General features: G+C 41.2%; 1 protein-coding gene across 3 annotated transcripts in view; it reads right to left on the bottom strand.

Moving 5' to 3' along the window:
- Positions 1 to 21,724, bottom strand: part of LOC106578615 (receptor-type tyrosine-protein phosphatase N2) — a 284,623-nt gene that overhangs the window by 16,440 nt on the left and 246,459 nt on the right. For 2 of the 3 annotated variants that reach the window (XM_014157619.3, XM_045702162.2), the window contains 3 exons: positions 20,160 to 20,307; positions 19,881 to 19,954; positions 5,847 to 5,924 (listed from right to left, as the gene is read on the bottom strand). In XM_014157619.3, the coding sequence (XP_014013094.3) occupies positions 5,847 to 5,924; positions 19,881 to 19,954; positions 20,160 to 20,307 (300 nt within the window). Of the gene's footprint in view, positions 1 to 5,846; positions 5,925 to 10,312; positions 10,373 to 19,880; positions 19,955 to 20,159; positions 20,308 to 21,724 lie in introns of those variants that run through there. The other variant, XM_082965664.1, reaches the window with a different exon arrangement.

Here is a 21,724-nt window from a genome sequence, read left to right as displayed (position 1 = left end):
AGAGTTAATGCAGTATGAATTAATGCAGTGAGAGTTAATGCAGTATGAGTTAATACAGTAGAAGTTAATACAGTGAGAGTTAATACAGTATGAGTTAATGCAGTAGGAGTTAATGCAGTAGGCATTAATGCAGTAGGAGTTAATACAGTGAGAGTTAATACAGTGAGAGTTAATACAGTATGAGTTAATGCAGTATGAGTTAATGCAGTAGGAGTTAATGCAGTGAGAGTTAATGCAGTAGGAGTTAATGCAGTAGGAGTTAATACAGTAGGAGTTAATACAGTGAGAGTTAATACAGTGAGAGTTAATACAGTATGAGTTAATGCAGTAGGAGTTAATGCAGTAGGAGTTAATGCAGTAGGAGTTAATACAGTAGAAGTTATTACAGTGAGAGTTAATACAGTGAGAGTTAATGCAGTATGAGTTAATGCAGTATGAGTTAATGCAGTATGAGTTAATGCAGTGAGAGTTAATGCAGTATGAGTTAATGCAGTATGAGTTAATGCAGTATGATGTTAATACAGTGAGAGTTAATGCAGTATGAGTTAATGCAGTATGAGTTAATGCAGTAGGAGTTAATACAGTAAGAGTTAATACAGTGAGAGTTAATACAGTGAGAGTTAATGCAGTATTAATGCAGTAGGAGTTAATACAGTAAGAGTTAATACAGTAGGAGTTAATTCAGTAGGAGTTAATACAGTAGGAGTTAATACAGTAAGAGTTAATACAGTAGGAGTTAATACAGTAGGAGTTAATTCAGTAGGAGTTAATACAGCACCACAGAAAGGTCCCACAGGACTTTGGCAGCACATTAAGAAATGTGTAATGATGTGTTGTAATTAATTGATGTTCCTACATCTCTATTTTCACCTGCTTTCAACAAACAAAGTCAATGTTAGCCATTCAGCAACATAGATCCATTACTACAACGTACAGGATTGTGTGACTGATCGTTATTGGTCTGCACCGCCACCAACGTCTGATCAGTTGAGCTGTACTACTACTGTATTGTAGACCAGATGACGTCCCACAGCGCCTCCCGTGTGCCCCTGGCTCTCTCCGCCATCTGAGCTAGCTCAACTGATCCGCTCCATTTCATCTGATTATTTTATCAAAATCTAATGGTCCTTGGACGATAGAAAGGCCCAGCGCGGCCATTAGGAAAATGAGGAAGAAACACTGGTTTTATGAGAGCAATAAAAACACAATGGTCCTGCCTATAAACTAATGACATACCTCTGTGATTCAGCCCAGCGGTGTCATTACAAGCCAACTGTGCCCACGTCTAGCCACGTTGGTTATCAGTACGTACCAAAGAAGAGGTGTCAAATGAAATAATCTTGTTTTACTCATTTACAAATACTGTCAGAAAGAATAAACAAATAAACTCAATGTAGACTTTTTATTTAATTCACTTCTGAAGTAATTTAGTCAGTAGACATCCCCCCCCTCCATTATTGAGCACACAAGCAGAGAAGAAAACGAGAGAACCAAGTCAAGGTCCCTGTTTGGGAGCTCTTTGAAACCTCGTGGTGATTGGCTTATTTCCTGAACTCTAAAGAGAGAGAGCGAGAGCGAGCAGAGGGGGCGAGGCCCTGGTGGAGCTGAGGTAATGGCTGGGGACAGAGGGAGGAAAGAAATGTGGAAGGCTGGGTATACGGAGGGATGGAAGGAGGGAGGGGAGGATTAGAGAGAGACTTTCAGAGTACTGCAGGAGCCCACTGCGGATTAGACAGACCAATTTGCATATTTTTCTGTTAGTTTATTTGCAAAGAGTTTTTAAGTGCATTCAAGGCCAATGTAACTATATTTAAAGTTGAAAGAAGCATTACTTATTGCTATCCTTTCAAGTCCATCACTCTGGACATGCTGTTGTTTTAATTGTCAAATATGTTTAAGTTGTGATAAGATAGTTTTAGAGTCAACTACGACAAATATTCAGCTGTAAATGGTTAATTTTAATTTTGATAATGTATATGTTGTTTACTCACTTTATGAAATGACAACAAAGAAAACAAACAAGCAATCAAACTTTTTCTTATTAGGTGTTTACAAATGTGCCATTAAAGAGAAGTGACAGCACATTAACAAGACATTAACAATCATCTCTTCTAAAACTGACACGTCAATAAAGAAAAACGTTCCTTCTGTGTGGCATGACAGGTATACAGACTCCATGACGAAATGTACAGTGCATTCTGAAAGTATTCAGACCCCTTCACTTTTTCCACATTTTGTTACGTTACAGCCTTATTCTAAAATGGATTAAATTACTTTTTTCCTCGTCAATCTACACACAATACCCCATAACCTCAAAGCAAAAACAGGTTTAGAAATGTTTGCAAATCCCTTAACAATCTACACACAATAGCCCATAATGGGTGGTGCCAGGTTTCCTCCGGACGTGACGCTTGGCATTCAGGTCAAAGAGTTCCATCTTGATTTCTATTATATCCATCTTGAAAACTATTAAAATAGAAAACAGATATACCGTATTTACATATGTATTCAGACACTTCGCTACGAGACTCGAAATTGATCTCAGGTGAATCCTGTTTCAATTGTTCGTTACATTTTAGTCATTTAGCAGACACTCTTATCCAGAGCAACTTACAGTAGTGGCATTCACTACTGTACATTTTTTTTTCTCCGTTCTGGTCCTCTGTGGGAATCGAACCCACAACCCTGGCGTTGCAAACACCATGCTCTACCAACTGAGCCACACAGGACCTCATTCTTGGGATGATTCAACAACTTGATTGTAGATTAATTGGACATGATTTGGAAAGGCACACGCCTGTCTATATAAGGTCCCACAGTTGACAGTGCATGTCAGAGAAAAAAGCAAGTCATGAGGTTGAAGGAATTGTCCATAGAGCTCCGAGACAGGATTGTGTCGAGGCACAGATCTGGAGAAGGGTACCAAAACATTTCTGCAGCATTGAAGGTCCCCAAGAACACAGTGGCCTCCATCATTCTTAAATGGAAGAAGTTCGGAACCACCAAGACTTATCCTAGAGCTGGCCGCCTGGCCAAATTGAGCAATTGGGGGAGAAGGGCCTTGGTCAGGGAGGTGACCAAGAACCCGATGATCACTCTGATAGAGCTCCAGTTCCTCTGTGGAGATGGGAGAACCTTCTAGAAGGACAACGATCTCTGCAGCACTCCACCAATCAGGCCTTTATGTTAGAGTGGCCAGAAGGAAGCCACTCCTCACTAAAAGGCACATGACAGCCCACTCGGAGTTTGCCAAAAGGCACCTAAAGGACTCAGACCATGAGAAACAAGATTGTCTGGTATGATGAAATCAAGATGGAACTCTTTGACCTGAATGCCAAGCGTCACGTCTGGAGGAAACATGGCACCACCCATTATCGGCTATTGTGTGTAGATTGTTTTGGGATTTTTGAACAAGGCTGTAAGGTAACAAAATGTAGAAAAAAATGGGTCTGAATACTTTCCGAATGCACCGTATGTACAGTAGAAGTCAGAAGTTTACATACACCTTAGCCAAATACATTTAAAGTCAGTTTTTCACAATTCCTGACATTTAATCCCAGTACAAATGCCCTGTCTTAGGTCAGTTAGGATCACCACTTTATTTTAAGAATGTAAAATGTCAGAATAATAGTAGAGTGAATTATTAATTTCAGCATTTATTTATTTCATCACATTCTCAGCGGGTCAGAAATGTACATACACTCAATTAGTATTTGGTAGCATTGCCTTTAAATTGCTTAACTAGGGTCAAACGATTCGGGTAGCCTTCCACAAGCTTCCCACAATAAGTTGGGTGAATTTTGGCCCATTCCTCCTGACAGAGCTGGTGTAACTGAGTCAGGTTTGTAGGCTTCCTTGCTCGCACACGCTTTTTCAGTTCTGCCCACAAATTCTCTATGGGATTGAGGTCAGGGCTTTGTGGCCACTCCAATACCTTTACTTTGTTGTCCTTAAGCCATTTTGCCACAACTTTGGAAGTATGCTTGGGGTCATTGTCCATTTGGAAGACCCATTTGTGACCAAGCTTTAACTTCCTGACTAATGTCTTGAGATGTTGCTTCAATATATTCACATAATTGCACCAGTCTATTTTGTGAAGTGCACCAATCCCTCCTGCAGCAAAGCACCCCCACAACATGATGCTGACACCCCCGTGCTTCACGGTTGGGATGGTGTCCTTCGGCTTGCAAGCCTCCCCCTTTTTCCTCCAAACATAATGATGGTCATTATAGCCAAACAGTTCTATTTTTGTTTCATCAGACCAGGGGACATTTCTCCAAAAAGTACAATCTTCGTCCCCATGTGCAGTTGCAAACAGTAGTCTGGATTTTTATGGCGGTTTTGGAGCAGTGGCTTCTTCCTTGCTGAGCGGCCTTTCAGGTTATGTAAATATAGGACTCGTTTTAATGTGGATATAGATACTTTTGTACCTGTTTCCTCCAGCATCTTCACAAGATCCTTCGCTGTTGTTCTGGGATTGAGTTGCACTTTTCGCACCAAAGTACGTTCATCTCTAGGAGACAGAACGCGTCTCCTTCCTGAGCGGTATGACGGCTGCGTGGTCCCATGGTGTTTATACTTGTGTACTATTGTTTGTACAGATGAAGGTGGTACCTTCAGGCATTTGGAAATTGCTCCCAAGGATGAACCAGACTTGTGGAGGTCTACAATTTTTTTTCCTGAGATCTTGGCTGATTTCTTTTGATTTTCCCATGATGTCAAGCAAAGAGACACTGAGTTTGAAGGTAGGCCTTGAAATAAATCCACAGGTACACCTCCAGTTGACTCAAATTATGTCAATTAGCCTATCAGAAGCTTCTAAAGCCATGACATAATTTTCGGGAATTTTCCAAGCTGTTTAAAGGCACAGTCAACTTAGTGTATGTAAACTTCTGACCCACTGGAATTGTGATACAGTGAATTATAAGTGAAATAATCTGTTTGTAAACAATTGTTGGAAAAAGTACTTGTGTCATGCACAAAGTAGATGTCCTAACCGACTTGGCAATACTTTAGTTTGTTAACAAGAAATTTGTGGAGTGGTTGAAAACCGAGTTTTATTAATTACTCCAACCTAAGTGTATGTAAACTCCCGACTTCAACTGTACCTACTGTAAGTGCATCTTCAGCTCAACATGGGGTGTAAAGGCGCCAGCTGGTGTGTCTGCATTTCCAATGGCACCCTATTCCCGACATAGTGCAGTGCTTTGGGCCACGGATCATAGGGCTATGGTCAAAGGTAATGTACTATAAAGGGAATAGGGTGCCATTTGGGATGCAACCTGTGGATGTCTCTGGTCCATGCTAACATGTTACATACACAACAATGCCACAGCTGATACATTAACTTGACTGTATGGGAGCGATGATCCTCCCTAATGACTTGGGTGCTTTCACACTAATGCATATTAACACCATTTGGCAACCCGGCATACGTCTGAGGCAGCAAAGCATTGCCGGGTTGCCAGGTCTAAATGGCAAGGTGGAAAATCGCCCTTGTAGTCATATTCACAGTGGTGAAGGCTACTGTCATGTATCATAATGCAACAAACTTTGTTACACGAGGGCAATCGTAATAATTTACAGCAAAAGAAAACAATCCTGCAGTAATCCTACATTTCATAGTTTCATTTTCGTGGCGTAAAAAATACTTCATTATAATCTTGTTAAATGATCTCCTCTTATAATATACACATAGTTGAAGAAAAGTTTCCAATGTAATCATGCTGCCAGATTCTAATGAAGTTCACTGTATTTTTCTGCACAGATTTGTGCTCTTTTGCAAATGTCGCCCACACTGTCACAAACAGATACTGACCGTTAGTTCATGATTGGTTGTGCTTTACCTGCCAGAAGTCAGCCACGGTGGAGGGGAGAGGGCCTTGTGAAGCGATGTACATGGGGTTCCTTGGGTCATGGTCCATCTTGAAGAAGAGGGGAAGGAGAAGAGTTGTGTGTGAGCACTGGGTGAACGCTTATTAATGTATAAAGGGACAAGAACATACTGCCTGGTTGCGTCCCAAATGGCACCCTATTCCCTATATAGTGCACTACTTTTGATCAGAGCATATGGCACAAATAGGGTGCCATTTGGGATACAACCCTGTGTCTACAGTTAGAGCATCAAGACAGAGTAACAGCATTTCCATTCATCTAAGCGTAGTGCTCCCGCCTTTTCTCCTCGATGGCTGTCCAGGTTTTCCTGTTCACTTCTTCACTCAAGCCATCCACTCCTCTCTCTCCTCCCTCTCTTACTTTCCCCCTCTTTATCCTCCAGGCATGGTTATTCTTTAATGCTTCTGATTAAAGGAAGCTCATGTGTAAAGGAAATGACATCGCCTCTCCAACATATTATTGATGATAGTCAGAGAATGTCACTGAGGCCTTTAGAAGAGGGGATAGGGGTGTCTCCGAGGGTTGGGCCAGTGTTTGTGTGTTCTGTATGTGTGTGAGTGTGTGGGTGTGTGTCCATGTGTGTGCACCCGTGTGTGTTGAGCATTGGCATGCAGAACCCAGCGATACAGAGGGCTGAGGAAAGGATAAAAGCAGATCTGCAATTTCCCCTGAAGCTTTATTTTTTATTAAAGACAAGGGGCTTGATACCAGCTCTACATCCAGCTCCACAGAACAAGACCCTGGCCTTCACTCTCTGTCTATTCATATTAGTCTGAGAAAGGCAATGAACAAAGGGGAACAAATATCCAGGCAAATCGCTCAAGATGAACTTCGAAATTGGACATCTGTCCATGTCCCGAAGACGTCGGGAAATGCCTTCAAAACCGGCCACTAGGGGCTATTACTATCAAGCAGGCTTTGGTTTTGCTAGGGCGATGTAGATGGGGTGGTGGATTGGCGTTAACCCATAGTGCTGAGCGATTAGTGCTTTTTGAGGTCGGTTCGGTTTTTATATTTTTTTTTACATTTAATGCATTATGAAATAATGACATTACAATGATTTTAGAGCTTTTTAATGGAAATTCCAAAGCCAACAATAGGGAACATTCTATGAAATAATAGAATATTTCAGTTGGGAATATTAATTCGTTTTTATTTGATGACTTTATTATTTTTCATTCGTTAAAGTCATGATCTCATCTCACTCAGGCAGATGCAGTCAGCCAGCCAAACCATCTAATGTTATCTATGTGCTCCCCATACTGTACTGTCTTTAGTCATCCTATTTAGCTAGCCTGCCTAAGTATGCTGCAGAGCTGTCTGACAAAATAATTTGACTAGTTCTTCAAAGTAGATAAGGCGAACTGTCTTTGTCTCGCTCGTCGTTGTGTTGCGTACATTCCTCTCTCATGCGGTCTATGCAGTCTGTGTGTATCTAACCTAACGTAACAGGCGTAAAAGTGCATCTGTCCAGAGATCTGTATATAATGATGAGATGCTCATGTCTCTCTGTGCTAACAATGGGAGTCGTTGTCCCAAAGGCAGGAAAGCAGGCAACAAGCCTAGGTCCAAAATAAGCCCATAGAAACACATTGGGCTTATTTTGGACAGATTTTGGCGAGAGTGAAACCTCTCGCTTTGCCTCTTCCTCCCTGATCCGTCTCTATCCGAGATTGAAAATACAGGATTATGGTCACCTATGTTGAATATTTGCTAATGAAAACTACAACTCGGCCCAGCGTCCCACATAGTTCTTGACTTGATTTATCTCGGAAAATATTTGATTTCAGTCTAGAGTAACGGCGCATTGAGCTAAATGGAATTAAATTAATTGAACCGACGTCGGTCAATTAGTTGTTTAATAACCGATAACCCCCCGAAATGACGGTTAATCACTCAGCACTATAATTCCATGATTCCGGATACGAAGGTCGCGTGTTCAAAAACACTTAAATATTAGATTTTTGCTGCAATTACGAAAATTGACACTTGGAGAAACTTAAAACAGTGAGATCTTTTTGTAAATATCAGATATTGCAAGCCAAATTGCAAATGAAATATTATTCATGGCTATTGTTGAAAGGAGAAGCAGAATAGAAAAGACATGAGTAAACAATTTGGAATTCAGCCATTTTGTTACACTCAGACAAAGCAATTTTTTTCCTTACAGAAGAGATGTAGAAATTCAGTGTAATGAAGGGGTGCAACAGAATTTGTATTCCCCAAATAAACGCAGGTTGACGTTTATTGTCATGAGTCTTGTCCTGGAGGAAGAACTGACCGATTTCCCTTTAGATAGGCTAGCTGCAAAGTAAAAAATGTGTTATATTGTAAAATTGATAAATGTTTTACTTTTTTTTTAGGGTTAGGCATTAGGGTTAGCAGTGTGGTTAACGTTAGGTTTAAAATCAGATTTTATGACTTTAGTGGCTGTGCCAGCTAGTGACCACTCTGTAGAGCTGCCTCCAGAACAAGATTCATGACAATAAACACTAACCTGCCAAATAAACACTGGAGCTATTCAGAGCTAACCAGCTCAGAGTTGGTTTATCGCTAGCACTTCACTTTATTGGGTCCTATTTTGTAATGCGGCCAAAAAAAAAAAAAGACTATATTTTTGGTATTACGGGATATTTTTGCAAAGTCCAGTTCTGTTTTCCGTGAAAAGAATCATAGCCTTTTTATGTTCTCTTCTGTATTTTTATACTGCAAAGGTTCATAATACAACATATTCATACAATAGTCTTGCATTGCAATTTGAGATAAGCATCTATCTCATAATATTGAGAAGAAGACAGGGAAGAAACCTTTGTGTTGCCCAGAGATCAGTCCTGAATCTCCAACGGATGACACTGCAGTGAGTGACATCCACACCCATTACTATGGAAATGGATGCAATTGTACAGCACACCCCTTGTTGTTACAGGGAGCCATTTCGGGGCTGGAGCAATTACAGAGAGGTGCACTACTTTTGACCAGGGTCCATAGGGCTCTGGACAAAAGTAGTAAACTATATAGGGAATAGGGTGTCATTTTGGGATGCAACCAGATAATAATACCAGGATGTGCTAAGAGACACCGTAGATTGCCTTGTCTTTAACGGCCGTCTTCTCTCCTTTTATGAACTTCTTTCTTGATGAGATATCAGAGTGGTTTTATTAGCACCGACTAGGGGAGATGATTATAGAGGTTGAACTAAATCCCAATAACTTTTAGTACAGATGTGCAGCATAAGATATAGAAGAGTATAGCTGCACAAACTCAATAAACTTCCATAATATAAAGCTAGCTAACATAGTCCATCAAAGCACGCCTGGCTTTACACATATATTTATAAAACCACCTGCAATTCCTGTTGCCTCACTATGTTATTCAAAATGGCATTTCTGGAGAAGAGCTAAAAAAATGAATGCACTTTTCCACTCTATTAGGTAGCAGCGCTTTGTTAGCATCACACTCTCGCCTGCCTAGTTGAAATTCTGCAGATGTCTTTTTTATCCTGACAGAAATGAAAGACTTGATGCTAAAAGCTAGAGCTCCAGCTCCCTGTTAGGCAATCTCAAGGACACAGACATACAGTAGCTACGTGCAGCCTGACATCACCGTATGAATACTGAAGGTAGGACATGAAAAGATGGCCTCCATATTTCAGCTTCTCTCCTGCTCTCCTCTCTCTGTTGGGTGGCAAAGACCTTGGAAAACCAGAATCTTTACCAAATAAAAGCTTTCGTTTAAGGTTTGAGGAAAATATCATTGCAATTAACATCTTGCAATTCAATGCCTTGCTAACACATCTTAAATCTTACTGACTTTCCTTACAAGTAAGTCTGATTGAAAAAATCTAACAGAATATCAAAATCTAAGCCAAGTATGACTGAGACCATGATTGAAACCAAGGGCTATGTCCAACATGGCACGCTATTCCTTTACAGTGCACTACTTTTGACCAGAGCCCTATATAGGGAATAGGGTGCCATTTGGGAAAAATCCGCTGAGCTCACCACCACTCAAGCTACAAGTCTCTGGACTAGGCTGTAGGGTGCAGAAGACCAATAAACAAATGATTTGCATAGACACATGGTTCTGTATAGGATTTTTTGTTTGTTTGACATTTGGCAATGTGAAACCAACCAGACCAAATTAAACAAATAAAATGCAACAAATACTTGAACTATAGCCCTAAATTAGTATGAAAATGCCCTATGTTTTTGTTGTGTGTCACCCCTCCCTGACTGTGGGGGTAGAGAAGACGTCCTTCTTACCACCCCCTTACCACTCAAACTCCACATTCCAAGAAAAAGATGACAAATGATTGACTTTTTCTCTTGGGCTAATAAGGAGGAGGAGGGTGCATTGACAGACATAATTATGGCAGTTTCACAGGGCTCAGCCAGGGGTCCCGTTGTGGTATAATTACCATGCTTTCATCTTTACCGCGCTGGATCACTGATTACTGTCTACTCCGCTCTGCACCACCCTGACAAAAAAAACAAGTGTAAAAAAAAATGTATGAACACACATATATCTATTTTTACACGAGTCAGACGTGGTTTCCTGACACTTGAATACTTTTACATGGATTATTCACATGTTTATTTCTCACATTTTTATTTGTGGTTTCCTAAAATATTACATTTATGTTTTACATGTGCTTTTGTAACCAGTGGGATTAGAACCCAGGTCTCCCACAGGAAACGCCAATGTCTTGGCCATTAGACTGACGGCTAACACTGAGGTTGTTTTCAACGTATATTTATTATCAATTTCTCTCAATGTCATAATATTGACCGTTCAGTTTAAAATAGGGCTTTCAAACATTTAAAAATGTAATTGCATTGATTGCAGGATTAGCTTTGATTAATCACGATTAATCGCGAAATCAGAATCTGTTCAAATTGAGCTGTAATTTACTAAAAATAAAAAACATTACAAGAATATTGATGTCCTGATTTCGTTCCCGTGTGGCTCAGTTGGTAGAGCATGGTGTTTGCAATGCCAGGGTTGTGGGTTCAATTCCCATGGGGGACCAGTACGGAAGAAAAAAAAATGTTTGAAATGTATGCATTGTAAGTTGCTCTGGATAAGAGTGTCTGATAAATGACTAAAGTCTAAGTGTAAAAAATGTTCAAAGTAAATGTTTGCGAAGTCAGGTAAATTTATAAATCACACTTCCTATAAAGGGATACTTCAGGATTTTGGCAATGAGGCCCTTTATCTACATCCCCAGAGTCAGATGAACTTGTGGATACCATTTTATGTCTCTGTGTGCAGTTTGAAGGAAGATGATAACTAGCACTAGCATGCTGTCAAATAACTTCTGGGCAACATCCCGACTGATGGCAGCCCATTCTTGCATAATCAGTGCTTGGAGTTTGTCAGAATTCATGGGGTTTTGTTTGTCCACCCGCCTCTTGAGGGTTGACCACAAGTTCTCAATGGGATTAAGATCTGTGGAGTTTCCTGGCCATGGACCCAAAATATCGATGTTTTGTTCCCCGAGGCACTTAGTTAACACTTTTGCCTTATGGCAAGCAGCTCCATCATGCTGGAAAGGGCATTGTTCGTCACCAAACTGTTCCTGGATGGTTGGGAGAAGTTGCTCTCGGAGAATGTGTTGGTACCATTCGTTATTCATGGCTGTGTTCTTAGGCAAAATTGTGAGTGAGCCCACTCCCTTGGCTGAGAAGCAACCCCACACATGAATGGTCTCAGGATGCTTTACTGTTGGCATGACACAGGACTGATGGTAGCGCTCACCTTGTCTTCTCCGGACAAGCTTTTTTCCGGATGCCCCAAACAATTGGAAAGGGGATTCATCAGAGAAAATGACTTTACCCCAGTCCTCAGCAGTCCAATCCCTGTACCTTTTGCAGAATATCAGTCTGTCCCTGATGTTTTTCCTGGAGAGAAGTGACTTCTTTGCTGTCCTTCTTGACACCAGGCCATCCTCCAAAAGTCTTCGCCTCACTGTGCGTGCAGATGCACTCACACCTGCCTGCTGCCATTCCTGAGCAAGCTCTGTACTGGTGGTTCCCCGATCCCGCAGCTGAATCAACTTTAGGAGACGGTCCTGGCGCTTGCTGGACTTTCTTGGGCGCCCTGAAGCCTTCTTCACAACAATTGAACCGCTCTCCTTGAAGTTCTTGATGATCCGATATATGATTGATTTAGGTGCAATCTTACTGGCAGCAATATCCTTGCCTGTGAAGCCCTATTTGTGCAAAGCAATGATGACGGCATGTGTTTCCTTGCAGGTAACCATTGTTTGACAGAGGAAGAACAATGATTCCAAGCGCCACCCTCCTTTTGAAGCTTCCAGTCTGTTATTCAAACTCAATCAGCATGACAGAGTGATCCCCAGCCTTGTCCTCGTCAACACTCACACCTGTGTTAACGAGAGGATCACTGACATGATGTCAGCTGGTCCTTTTGTGGCAGGGCTGAAATGCAGTGGAAATATGTTTTGGGGATTCAGTTCATTTGCGTGGCAAAGAGGGACTTTGCAATTAATTGCAATTCATCTGATCACTCTTCGTAACATTCTGGAGTATATGCAAATTGCCATCATACAAACTGAGGCAGCAGACTTTGTGAAAATTAATATTTGTGTCAGTCTCCAAACTTTTGGCCACGACTGTATTTTGAATGCTTTTAGATAGTGATTAATCCCAATTTAAAAAGATTAGTGCACAGAATTACAAAAAGTTCATTTGAGTTAACTAACTCATGACAGCCCAGAAATCATCTCTCAGTAGAAAAAGTACCTGTTTACATTCATTCCAACAACAAACACATTCACACATTTTCAAATACATTGAAATCCATTTTAGGCCTGTGTATTAAATGTAACAAAAACCAACGGACAGCTAACAATTACAGAAGCTAAAAATAGCTAGCTAGGATGAAATGGAATGCTAGTCATAGCCTATCACTAAGCTAGCTAGCGGTTAGCGATTAGCATACAACCATTAGATAGAAATGTCATAAAAAGTAACCTTCTAAAATATTGCACATATCATTAGCATGGTTCATATTGTCACGTCCTGACCAGCAGATGGAGCTATTTTATTAGTTTTGGGGTCAGGACGTGGCAGTTTTGTGTGTGTGAATGTTTGTGTTGGTGATTGGGACTTCCAATTGAAGGCAGGTGTGTTGAGTTGCCTTTGATTGGGAGTCCTATATAGGTGTGTGTGTTTTTCTTTGGGGTTGTGGGTAGTTGTTCTAGCACTGCGTTTTTGTATGCCTGTAAGACTGTTCCTGTCGTGTGTATTGTTTTTCCAGTGGATGCTTTACTCCTTTTTTTTTATTAAAATATGAGCATCCATATTCACGCTGCAGTTTGGTCTATTCAACACGGCTCTTTTTGTGACACATATGATCACATGTAAATACACTCAATATGGCCCTCGTTTGTCAAACCATTTGATAGCCAAAATATAAGGAAATAAAATATCATCCGAAACGCCATCTTGTTTTCATTGTCTTGCATACAAAAGTCAGCTTGCTAGCTAGTTACTTAACTTAGCTACACTCATGTGAATGGAAAAATCGCATCAACCACCAGAAAACACAACACAGTTTAGTTAAACATGTTATCTCTAGATTTTGAAAATGTAAACATGCATTCAAACCAGAAAACAGGGTAAAAAATAAGGAGACAGAGAGCTAGCTTCTCTCTTCTTTTCACTGGGCTTCTTCCAACAGTCACGGACCAATTTACGAAGAAGAGAGGCAATCTCTCTCCCTAGTGGTAGCGCTAAGTATACATGTATATCAATGCAACACCATTGAGGACTACAATAATAATTCAGTGGATGGATTAATTATTACACTCAGGTAGGCTAAGTAAGCTTTTTACAGAATGGTATTACAGAATTTACAATTCTATATGTGGAAATATTACTACTGCAACATGTTAAAACCACCTTTTCACACTATTTCATCCCCACATGTGAACTTGAAATTCCACATGTGAAAGTGAGATTTTAACATGTGGAGTTTTCTTACATATAAAATTGCATATGTGATTTTCAAATGTGATTGTTTTTCACTTGTGAAGTTGCAGTTCTACATGTGAAATTGAGATTTACGCGTATAGGTTTCTTACATGTGAAAGTGCAAATGTGATTTTCACATGTGATTGTTCTATTTTTTAATACTCGTTTCGATGTGTCACTTATGGCTTACACCTTAGGGCGGGTCACAAGCCTGAAGAATCCAACTGCACAGCTTCTGTTGGAGACAGACAGGTTGAGTGGTGAGTGATGTGAGACCCTCTCCTCAATAAAGGGAGCCTCTCACCGGCAACTGGTCATTCTCACCTCTCTTTCTTGCGGATGTGACTGCGCTCTCGAAAAGCTCTCCTCAGCAATACTAGATTCCTGTCTTCCTGCTTAACTGTTCTCAGGCGAACTGTGAGGTTAGTGCTGCCGAAAATAGGACCTCAGCTCCTGTCGATAGTGTTGAGTACTGACTGAAAGGAAAGTTTTGCTTAGGGTAGAATTCATCACACGGCTAGGAATCTAGACTTGGTTAGCTCTCGTCACAAGGCTTTAGCTAACTTGGCTAGCTAGCTGCAAGGCTAGCACAACACGCTCACAGGTCGCCCAGGTCGACTTACCGCCCTTGCTTTACAGCTTTATGGTTGTGAGACACACTTTGTTCATCAAGAGACAACAGAAGCAAGAACTTTCTTCGGACTAGCAGTGTATTGACTAGCTAAAAAGTTCATGTTTTTAAAATATGAACTTGCAATTCACATGTAAGGTGAAAACATGTAATTCTCCTCTCGTGAAAAAGTGGTGTTAACATGTGAACTGCCAATTTAATACACGTGAAAATATGGTTTCACGTGATATTTTAACTCAACATGTGAAAACAGCCAATTGAAGTGAAAATACAAATTTCACACGTTTATTATTTTTACTAAGGTCAAGCACAGCATAACCCACTCTAACTACTAATAGCAACATGGAAGAGTGGAGAAACAACTCCAATTGTCATTTCATTGTCAAATCAAAATCAAATTGTATAGGTCACATACACATCGTTAGCAGATGTTAATGCAAGTGTAGCGAAATGCTTGTGCTTCTAGTTCTGACCGTGCAGTAATATCTAACAAGTAATCTAACAATTTCACAACAACTACCTTATATACACAAGTGTAAAGGAATGAATAAGAATATGTACATATAAATATATGGATGAGCGATGCGGCATAGTCAAGATGCAGTAGATGGTATAGAGTACAGTATATACATATGAGATGAGTAATGTAGGGTATGTAAACATTATAAAAAGTGGCACTGTTTAAAGTGACTAGTGATACATTTATTACATCGAATTTTTAATTATTAAAGTGGCTAGAGATTTGAGTCAGTATGTTGGCAGCAGCTACTCAATGTTAGTAATGGCTGTTTAACAGTCTGATGGCCTTGAGACAGGATGCTCTCGATTGTGCATCTGTAAAAGTTTGTGAGTGTTTTTGGTGACAAGCCAAATTTCTTCAACCTCCTGAGGTTGAAGAGGCACTGTTGCGCCTTCTTCACCACACTGTCTGTGTGGGTGGACCATTTCAGTTTGTCCGTGATGTGTACGCCGAGGAACTTAAAACTTTCCACCTTCACCACTACTGTCCCTTCCATGTGGATAGGGGGTGGTCTCTCTGCTGTTTCCTGAAGTCCACGATCATCTCCTTTGTTTTGTTGACGTTGATTGTGAGGTTATTTTCCTGACACCAAACTCCGAGTGCCCTCACCTCCTCCCTGTAGGCCGTCTCGTCATTGTTGGTAATCAAACCTACCACTGTAGTGTCGTCTGCAAACTTCATGATTGAGTTGGAGGCATGCATGGCCACGCAGTCATGAGTGAACAGGGAGTACAGGAGAGGGCTGAGAACACACCCTTGTGGGGCCCCAGTGTTGAGGATCAGCAGGGTGGAGATGTTGTTTCCTACCCTCACCACCTGGGAACGGCCCGTCAGAAAGTCCAGGACCCAGTTGCACAGGGCGGGGGTCGAGACCCAGGGTCTCGAGCTTAAGGACGAGTTTGGAGGGTACTATGGTGTTAAATGCTGAGCTGCAATCGATGAACAGCATTCTTACATAGGTATTCCTCTTGTCCAGATGGGTTAGGGCAGTGTGCAGTGTGATTGTGATTGCGTCGTCTGTGGATCTATTGGGACGGTAAGCAAATTGGAGTGGGTCTAGGGTGTCAGGTAGGGTGGAAGTGATATGATCCTTGACTAGTCTCTCAAAGCACTTCATGATGACGGAAGTGAGTGCTACGGGGCGATAGTTGTTTAGCTCAGTTACCTTAGCTTTCTTGAGAACAGGAACAATGGTGGCCCTCTTGAAGCATGTGGGAACAGCAGACTGGGATAGGGATTGATTGAATATGTCCGTAAACACACCCGCCAGCTGGTCTGCGCATGCTCTGAAGATGCGGCTAGGGATGCCGTCTGGGCCTGCAGCCTTGCGAGGGTTAACACGTTTAAATGTTTTACTCACGTTGGCTGCGGTGAAGGAGAGCTCGCAGGTTTTGGTAGTGGGCCGTGTCAGTGGCATTGTATTGTCCTCAAAGCAAGCAAAGAAGTTGTTTAGTTTCTCTGGGAGCAAGACGTCGGTGTCCGCGACGGGGCTGGTTTTCTTTTTGTAATCCATGATTGACTGTAGACCCTGCCACATATGTCTTGTGTCTGAGCCGTTGAATTGCAACTCTACTTTGTCTCTATACTGACGCTTAGCTTGTTTGATTGCTTTGCAGAGGGAACAGCTACACTGTTTGTATTCAGTCATGTTTCCGGTCTTCTTGCCATGATTAAAAGCAGTGGTTCGCACTTTCAGTTTTGTGCGAATGCTGCCATCAATCCACGGTTTCTGGTTGTGGAAGGTTTTAATAGTCACCGTGTGTACAACATCACCGATGCACTTGCTAATAAACTCGCTCACCGAATCAGCGTATACCCAATGTTGTTGTCTGAGGCTATTCGGAACATATCCAAGTCCAAGTGATCGAAGCAATCTTGAAGCGTGGAATCAGATTGGTCGGATCAGCTTTGAAAAGACCTGAGCATGGGCGTTTCCTGTTTTAGTTTCTGTCTATAGGCTGGGAGCAACAAAATGGAATCGTCGTCAGATTTGCCAAAAAGAGGGCGAGCGAGGGCTTTATATGCATCGCGGAAGTTAGAGTAGCAATGATCCAGAATGCTGCTAGCCCAGGTTGCGCATTCGATATGCTGATAAAATTTAGGGAGCCTTGTTTTCAGATTAGCTTTGTTATCTTCTTAGGGCTAGGCCCCTTTTTTCTCCACTTCCTGCCTGAATGACGTTCCCAAAGTAAACTGCCTGTAGCTCAGGCCCTGAAGCCAGGATATGCATATAATTGGTACCTTTGAAGTTTGTAGAAATTGTAAAATAATGTAGGAGAATATAACACAATAGATATGGTAGGAGAAAATCCAAAGGGAGACCATCCTCTTACAAACGCAAGAGAAAGGTCATATTCAAAATTAGCTCCCTGGATGCAATTCCTATGGCTCCCACAGGGTGTCAGCAGTCTATGTTCAAGGATTCAGGCTTGTAACTTCAAAAACGAATAAGAAATAATAGTTAAGGTAGAGGGACACAGTCTTGGAAATTCGTGTTTGCGCGCGCCATGAAGACATTACGCACCTGCTAAAATCGGTTTCCTATTGAACACACTTCTTTCCGAAAGAAATATTATAGTTTGATTACATTTTAGGGTATCTGAGAAGTAAATAGAAACATATTTTGACTTGTTGAAACAAAGTTTAGAGGTAGATTTTCGGATTCCTTTCTCTGCAAGTTGAATGAGTGGGTTACTGAAATTGATGGCGCCAACTAAACTGACTTTTTGGGATATAAAGAAGGATTTTATCTAACAAAACGACACTACATGTTATAGCTGGGACCCTTTGGATGACAAATTAGAGGAAGATTTTCAAAAAGTAAGTGAATATTTTATTGTTATATGTGAATGTATGAAACCTGTGCCGGTGGAAAAATATTTGGATGTGGGGAGCCGTCCTCAAACAATCGCATGGCATGTTTTGCTGTAATTGTTACTGTAAATCGTACAGTGCAGTTAGATTAACAAAAATGTAAGCTTTCAGCCGATATATGACACTTATATGCACATAAATGTTTAAAATCCATTATATTTATGATTATTTATTTGAATTGCGCACCCTCCAGTTTCACCGGAAGTTGTCCCGCCAGCTACAATAAATGCAGCCTCAGGATAGGTGGTTTCCAGTTTACATAGAGTCCAATTAATTTTTTCAGGGCCGTAGAGGTGTCTGCTTGGGGGGGGGGTATACACGGCTGTGATTATAATCGAAGAGAATTCTCTTGGTAGATAACACGGTTGTCATTTGATTGTAAGGAATTCTAGGTCAGGTGAACAAAAAGACTTGAGTTCCTGTATGTTGTTATGATCACACCACGACTCGTTAATCATAAGGCATACACCCCTGCCCTTCTTCTTACCAGAGAGATATTTGTTTCTGTTCGGCGCGATGTTTGAAGAAACCGGGTGGCTGTACTGACTCTGATAACGTATCCTGAGTGAGCCATGTTTCCGTGAAACAGAGAATGTTACAATCTCTGATGTCTCTCTGGAAGGCAACCCTTGCTCGAATTTTGTCTACTTTGTTGTCAAGAGACTGGACATTGGCGAGTAGTATACTCAGGAGCGGTGAGCGATGTGCCCGTCTACGGAGCCTGACCAGAAGACCGCTCTGTCTGCCCCTTCTGCGGCGCCGTTGATTTGGGTCGCCTACTGGGATCCGATCCATTGTCCTGGGTGGTGGACCAAACAGAGGATCCGCTTCGGGAAAGTCGTATTCCTGGTCGTAATGTTGGTATGTTGACGTTGCTCATATGTCCAATAGTTCTTCCGGGCAGTATGTAATAAGACTTAAGATTTCCTGGGGTAACAGTGTAAGAACTAATACATAAAAAAAAACAAAATACTGCATAGTTTCCTAAGAATGCGAAGCTAGGCGACCATGTCTGTCGGGCGCCATGTAGCGTGTTTTCCTCTTTGAACGAAAACACAATACAGGGAAGAGATAATTTAGTTTAACCTTCTAATATTGGAGAGATGCAAATGGAGAAATAGATCATAATAGATATTTAAAGGGATTTTTTTTTCATATTAAACGGAATGAAAATTAGGGAGGAGAGAGAGCAGATTCAGCTCAACATCAACACAGATAAGTAGAATGACTTGACATAGTCGAAAGTGAATTTCTGTCTGATAATCACTCAAAATACTTTGGCTTCAGAGGCAAAAATAAAAATAGATTGTTATCATAAAAAACATGGAATCATTATTATGTATGCATTAAAATGAAAAATATACACTAAATAGATGTTTGCAAACTTCCAGTTAGTTTTGTTCTGTGCCATACAGTAATAGGCTTTTAGTCCAAATGTGGAGGAGCTCATCCCCATCTCTCTCCAAAGAGTTTTCCTACTGTATTTGAAATGCATAGTTTGCTGTTTTTTTTTAATGGAATCCTTCTCTAGCAGCCGCAGGGAAAATCAGAAATAGCCTTTATTGTGAAATGTAAAAAAAAGACAGTAATATAACTCTAAACTTTCCCGATATTTGGGCCATTTTGGATTTGTTCAGGGGAAACATTACTGAGTCCAAATAATAATAAACCACCATTCTTTTGGGATGAATACGTGAAAGCAGAGCTGATATCTCAAGAGAGCAGCCATTTCAAAACAGGGAAGGTGACAAACTATTAATTCACAAGACACTGCGAATCCATTGAGGCGCAAAGTGTGAGGAACAAAGGCAAAAGGTTCAATGGGAAAATTAATGACAAATCACAAAAACAAATTTAACTTCAATATAAAATCCAACCTCGACAGGTCTTTGTGTAGAGTTGCAACCATAAAGCTTAAAAGAAACATAAAGTGAAGGAGTATGGGATGCGGAATGATACTCACAATTGGGCTAGCATTGATGTAATCCGAGTTGCCATGGTTATTCTCAGCCTTCAAGGTGATTCTGGAATGATCATCTGTAGTAGAAATACATAATTCACCACACATATTTGGATTTTCCTCGATTTAAACACTTCATTATTGATAAATTATATGGAATCGAAAATACTGTATTTCAGTGTCAGTTCACATGGTCAGAAATAACACTGGAATAACCTAGTAATCGGCTACTGAGAGATGTGGTCAGACTGCACACGGTCAGAGATGTGTAACAACACTTACAGACAACCACGGCGTCAGAGCGGTTCCTCTTGGTGTTGTGTTCGCCCTGGCCCACGTCACAGTCACTGGGCTCAGCCAGGTAACCACACATCGCCTCCCACTCCCTCTCCAGGCGGTTCTTGTTCTTCAAGTGGTCCTCCATATACGACTAAGGAGAGAGAAAAGGTGGACATTTTAAAACAACTAAATAATCAATAACTAAATAATCAAACAAAAGATAATGAATTTGAAATGGAAAAGTAATTACATATAGCAGCATTTAGAGGGGAGGGATGGGGAGGGTACCCCCAGAATATTTTTGATTGTCATTCACTGTCTAGAATAGATCAAATGAAAGGCAAATCATGCCTATGCTGTAGACCTGCTCTATTTCAGTGGATCTCTAAGGCCTTCCTATCTACACACTGGAGCAGAATACTAAACCCATGTCAACAGGCAGACCAACAGACAGACAGAAAGATTTGGGGGGGGGGGGGGGGGGGGTAAGTTATGGAGGTGTACCAAAAACCGCTCCTCGCAATTAAAGACTCCTGAAAGGTTTCTCTGCATTGGAAATACTTCAGTGTGCTTCAACCATCGTCTTTTAAACCGCTTGCACAGCTCCTGATAAGATTGTCTGCGTTTAAGCTGTCGCTCGGAGAACAGCAAAATTTAATTCGCCAGAGAGACAAGGAGAAAAGAAAAGCAGGGGGATGAAAAAAAAGCCAACGTTGCTCCTCTAACAAACCAGGTCTTATGGAGCTCAGAGGCTGGGGCGGCTCTGGAGAAGACTCTTTTTCAGAGGAACAGTGTTCGCCTGACGCTTGTATAAACGCTTCCCGCTCCCCACGGGGTTAAACGGTTTAGGCCGTCATTGTGTAAGGCAGGAGATTACAGACTCATAAACTGATGTGGGGGGGATCAGCCGGGTAATACAATGAAATCTATACCCAGTAGTGCTATGCTTTTATCAAACATTAAAAAGACAGCGGAGGTGAGTCGGGAGAGAGAGGTGATGCAGCATGTTTATCTACAGCACAGTTAAGGCTGTCAATTAAATCTCAACATGGATACAACTGACATGTAAATATATTCAGGGACATGCGCAGTACTGGACATGGGCAGTACGGGAAATTAGCCCCTCTAATATCCCCTCTTCTGCCATTCACGATCAGCAGAAAATATTAACTTCCAGTCATATCTTTGTCAAAAAACAGTTTCTAAAGTTCCAAATTACACTCTACTTTTGACCGGGGCACATAGGGCTCTGGTCAAAAGTCACGCACTGTGTCAGGAATAGTGTGTCATTTTGGATGCAGCCCCAGTCATAGTAGATAATGCACCAAATGACAAGCAGTGTATTAGAGGGCACATGTAGGTCCGATTATAATGCCTCATTGCAGTAATAACAGTAGATGTACTCTAGTCACTAGCAACTCAGAGGGGTTGGCTGTCATTGACTACACATCAACTACTTTAAATAAGAATTCTTTGCTTTCCATTTGAGTGAAAATTACCAAATTTGCGCCAAGAAAAAGCAATTGTCACCATCTCTATCATATCATTCTGTTGACTGTTTGTCAACA

The sequence above is a fragment of the Salmo salar genome, chromosome 19, assembly GCF_965601325.2.
Source record: "Salmo salar chromosome 19, fSalSal1, whole genome shotgun sequence".
In the NCBI taxonomy this organism is placed as follows: Eukaryota; Metazoa; Chordata; class Actinopteri; order Salmoniformes; family Salmonidae; genus Salmo; species Salmo salar.
The sequence above is the reverse complement of the archived record's forward strand: the minus strand, read 5'-3'. Positions and strand labels throughout refer to the sequence as shown.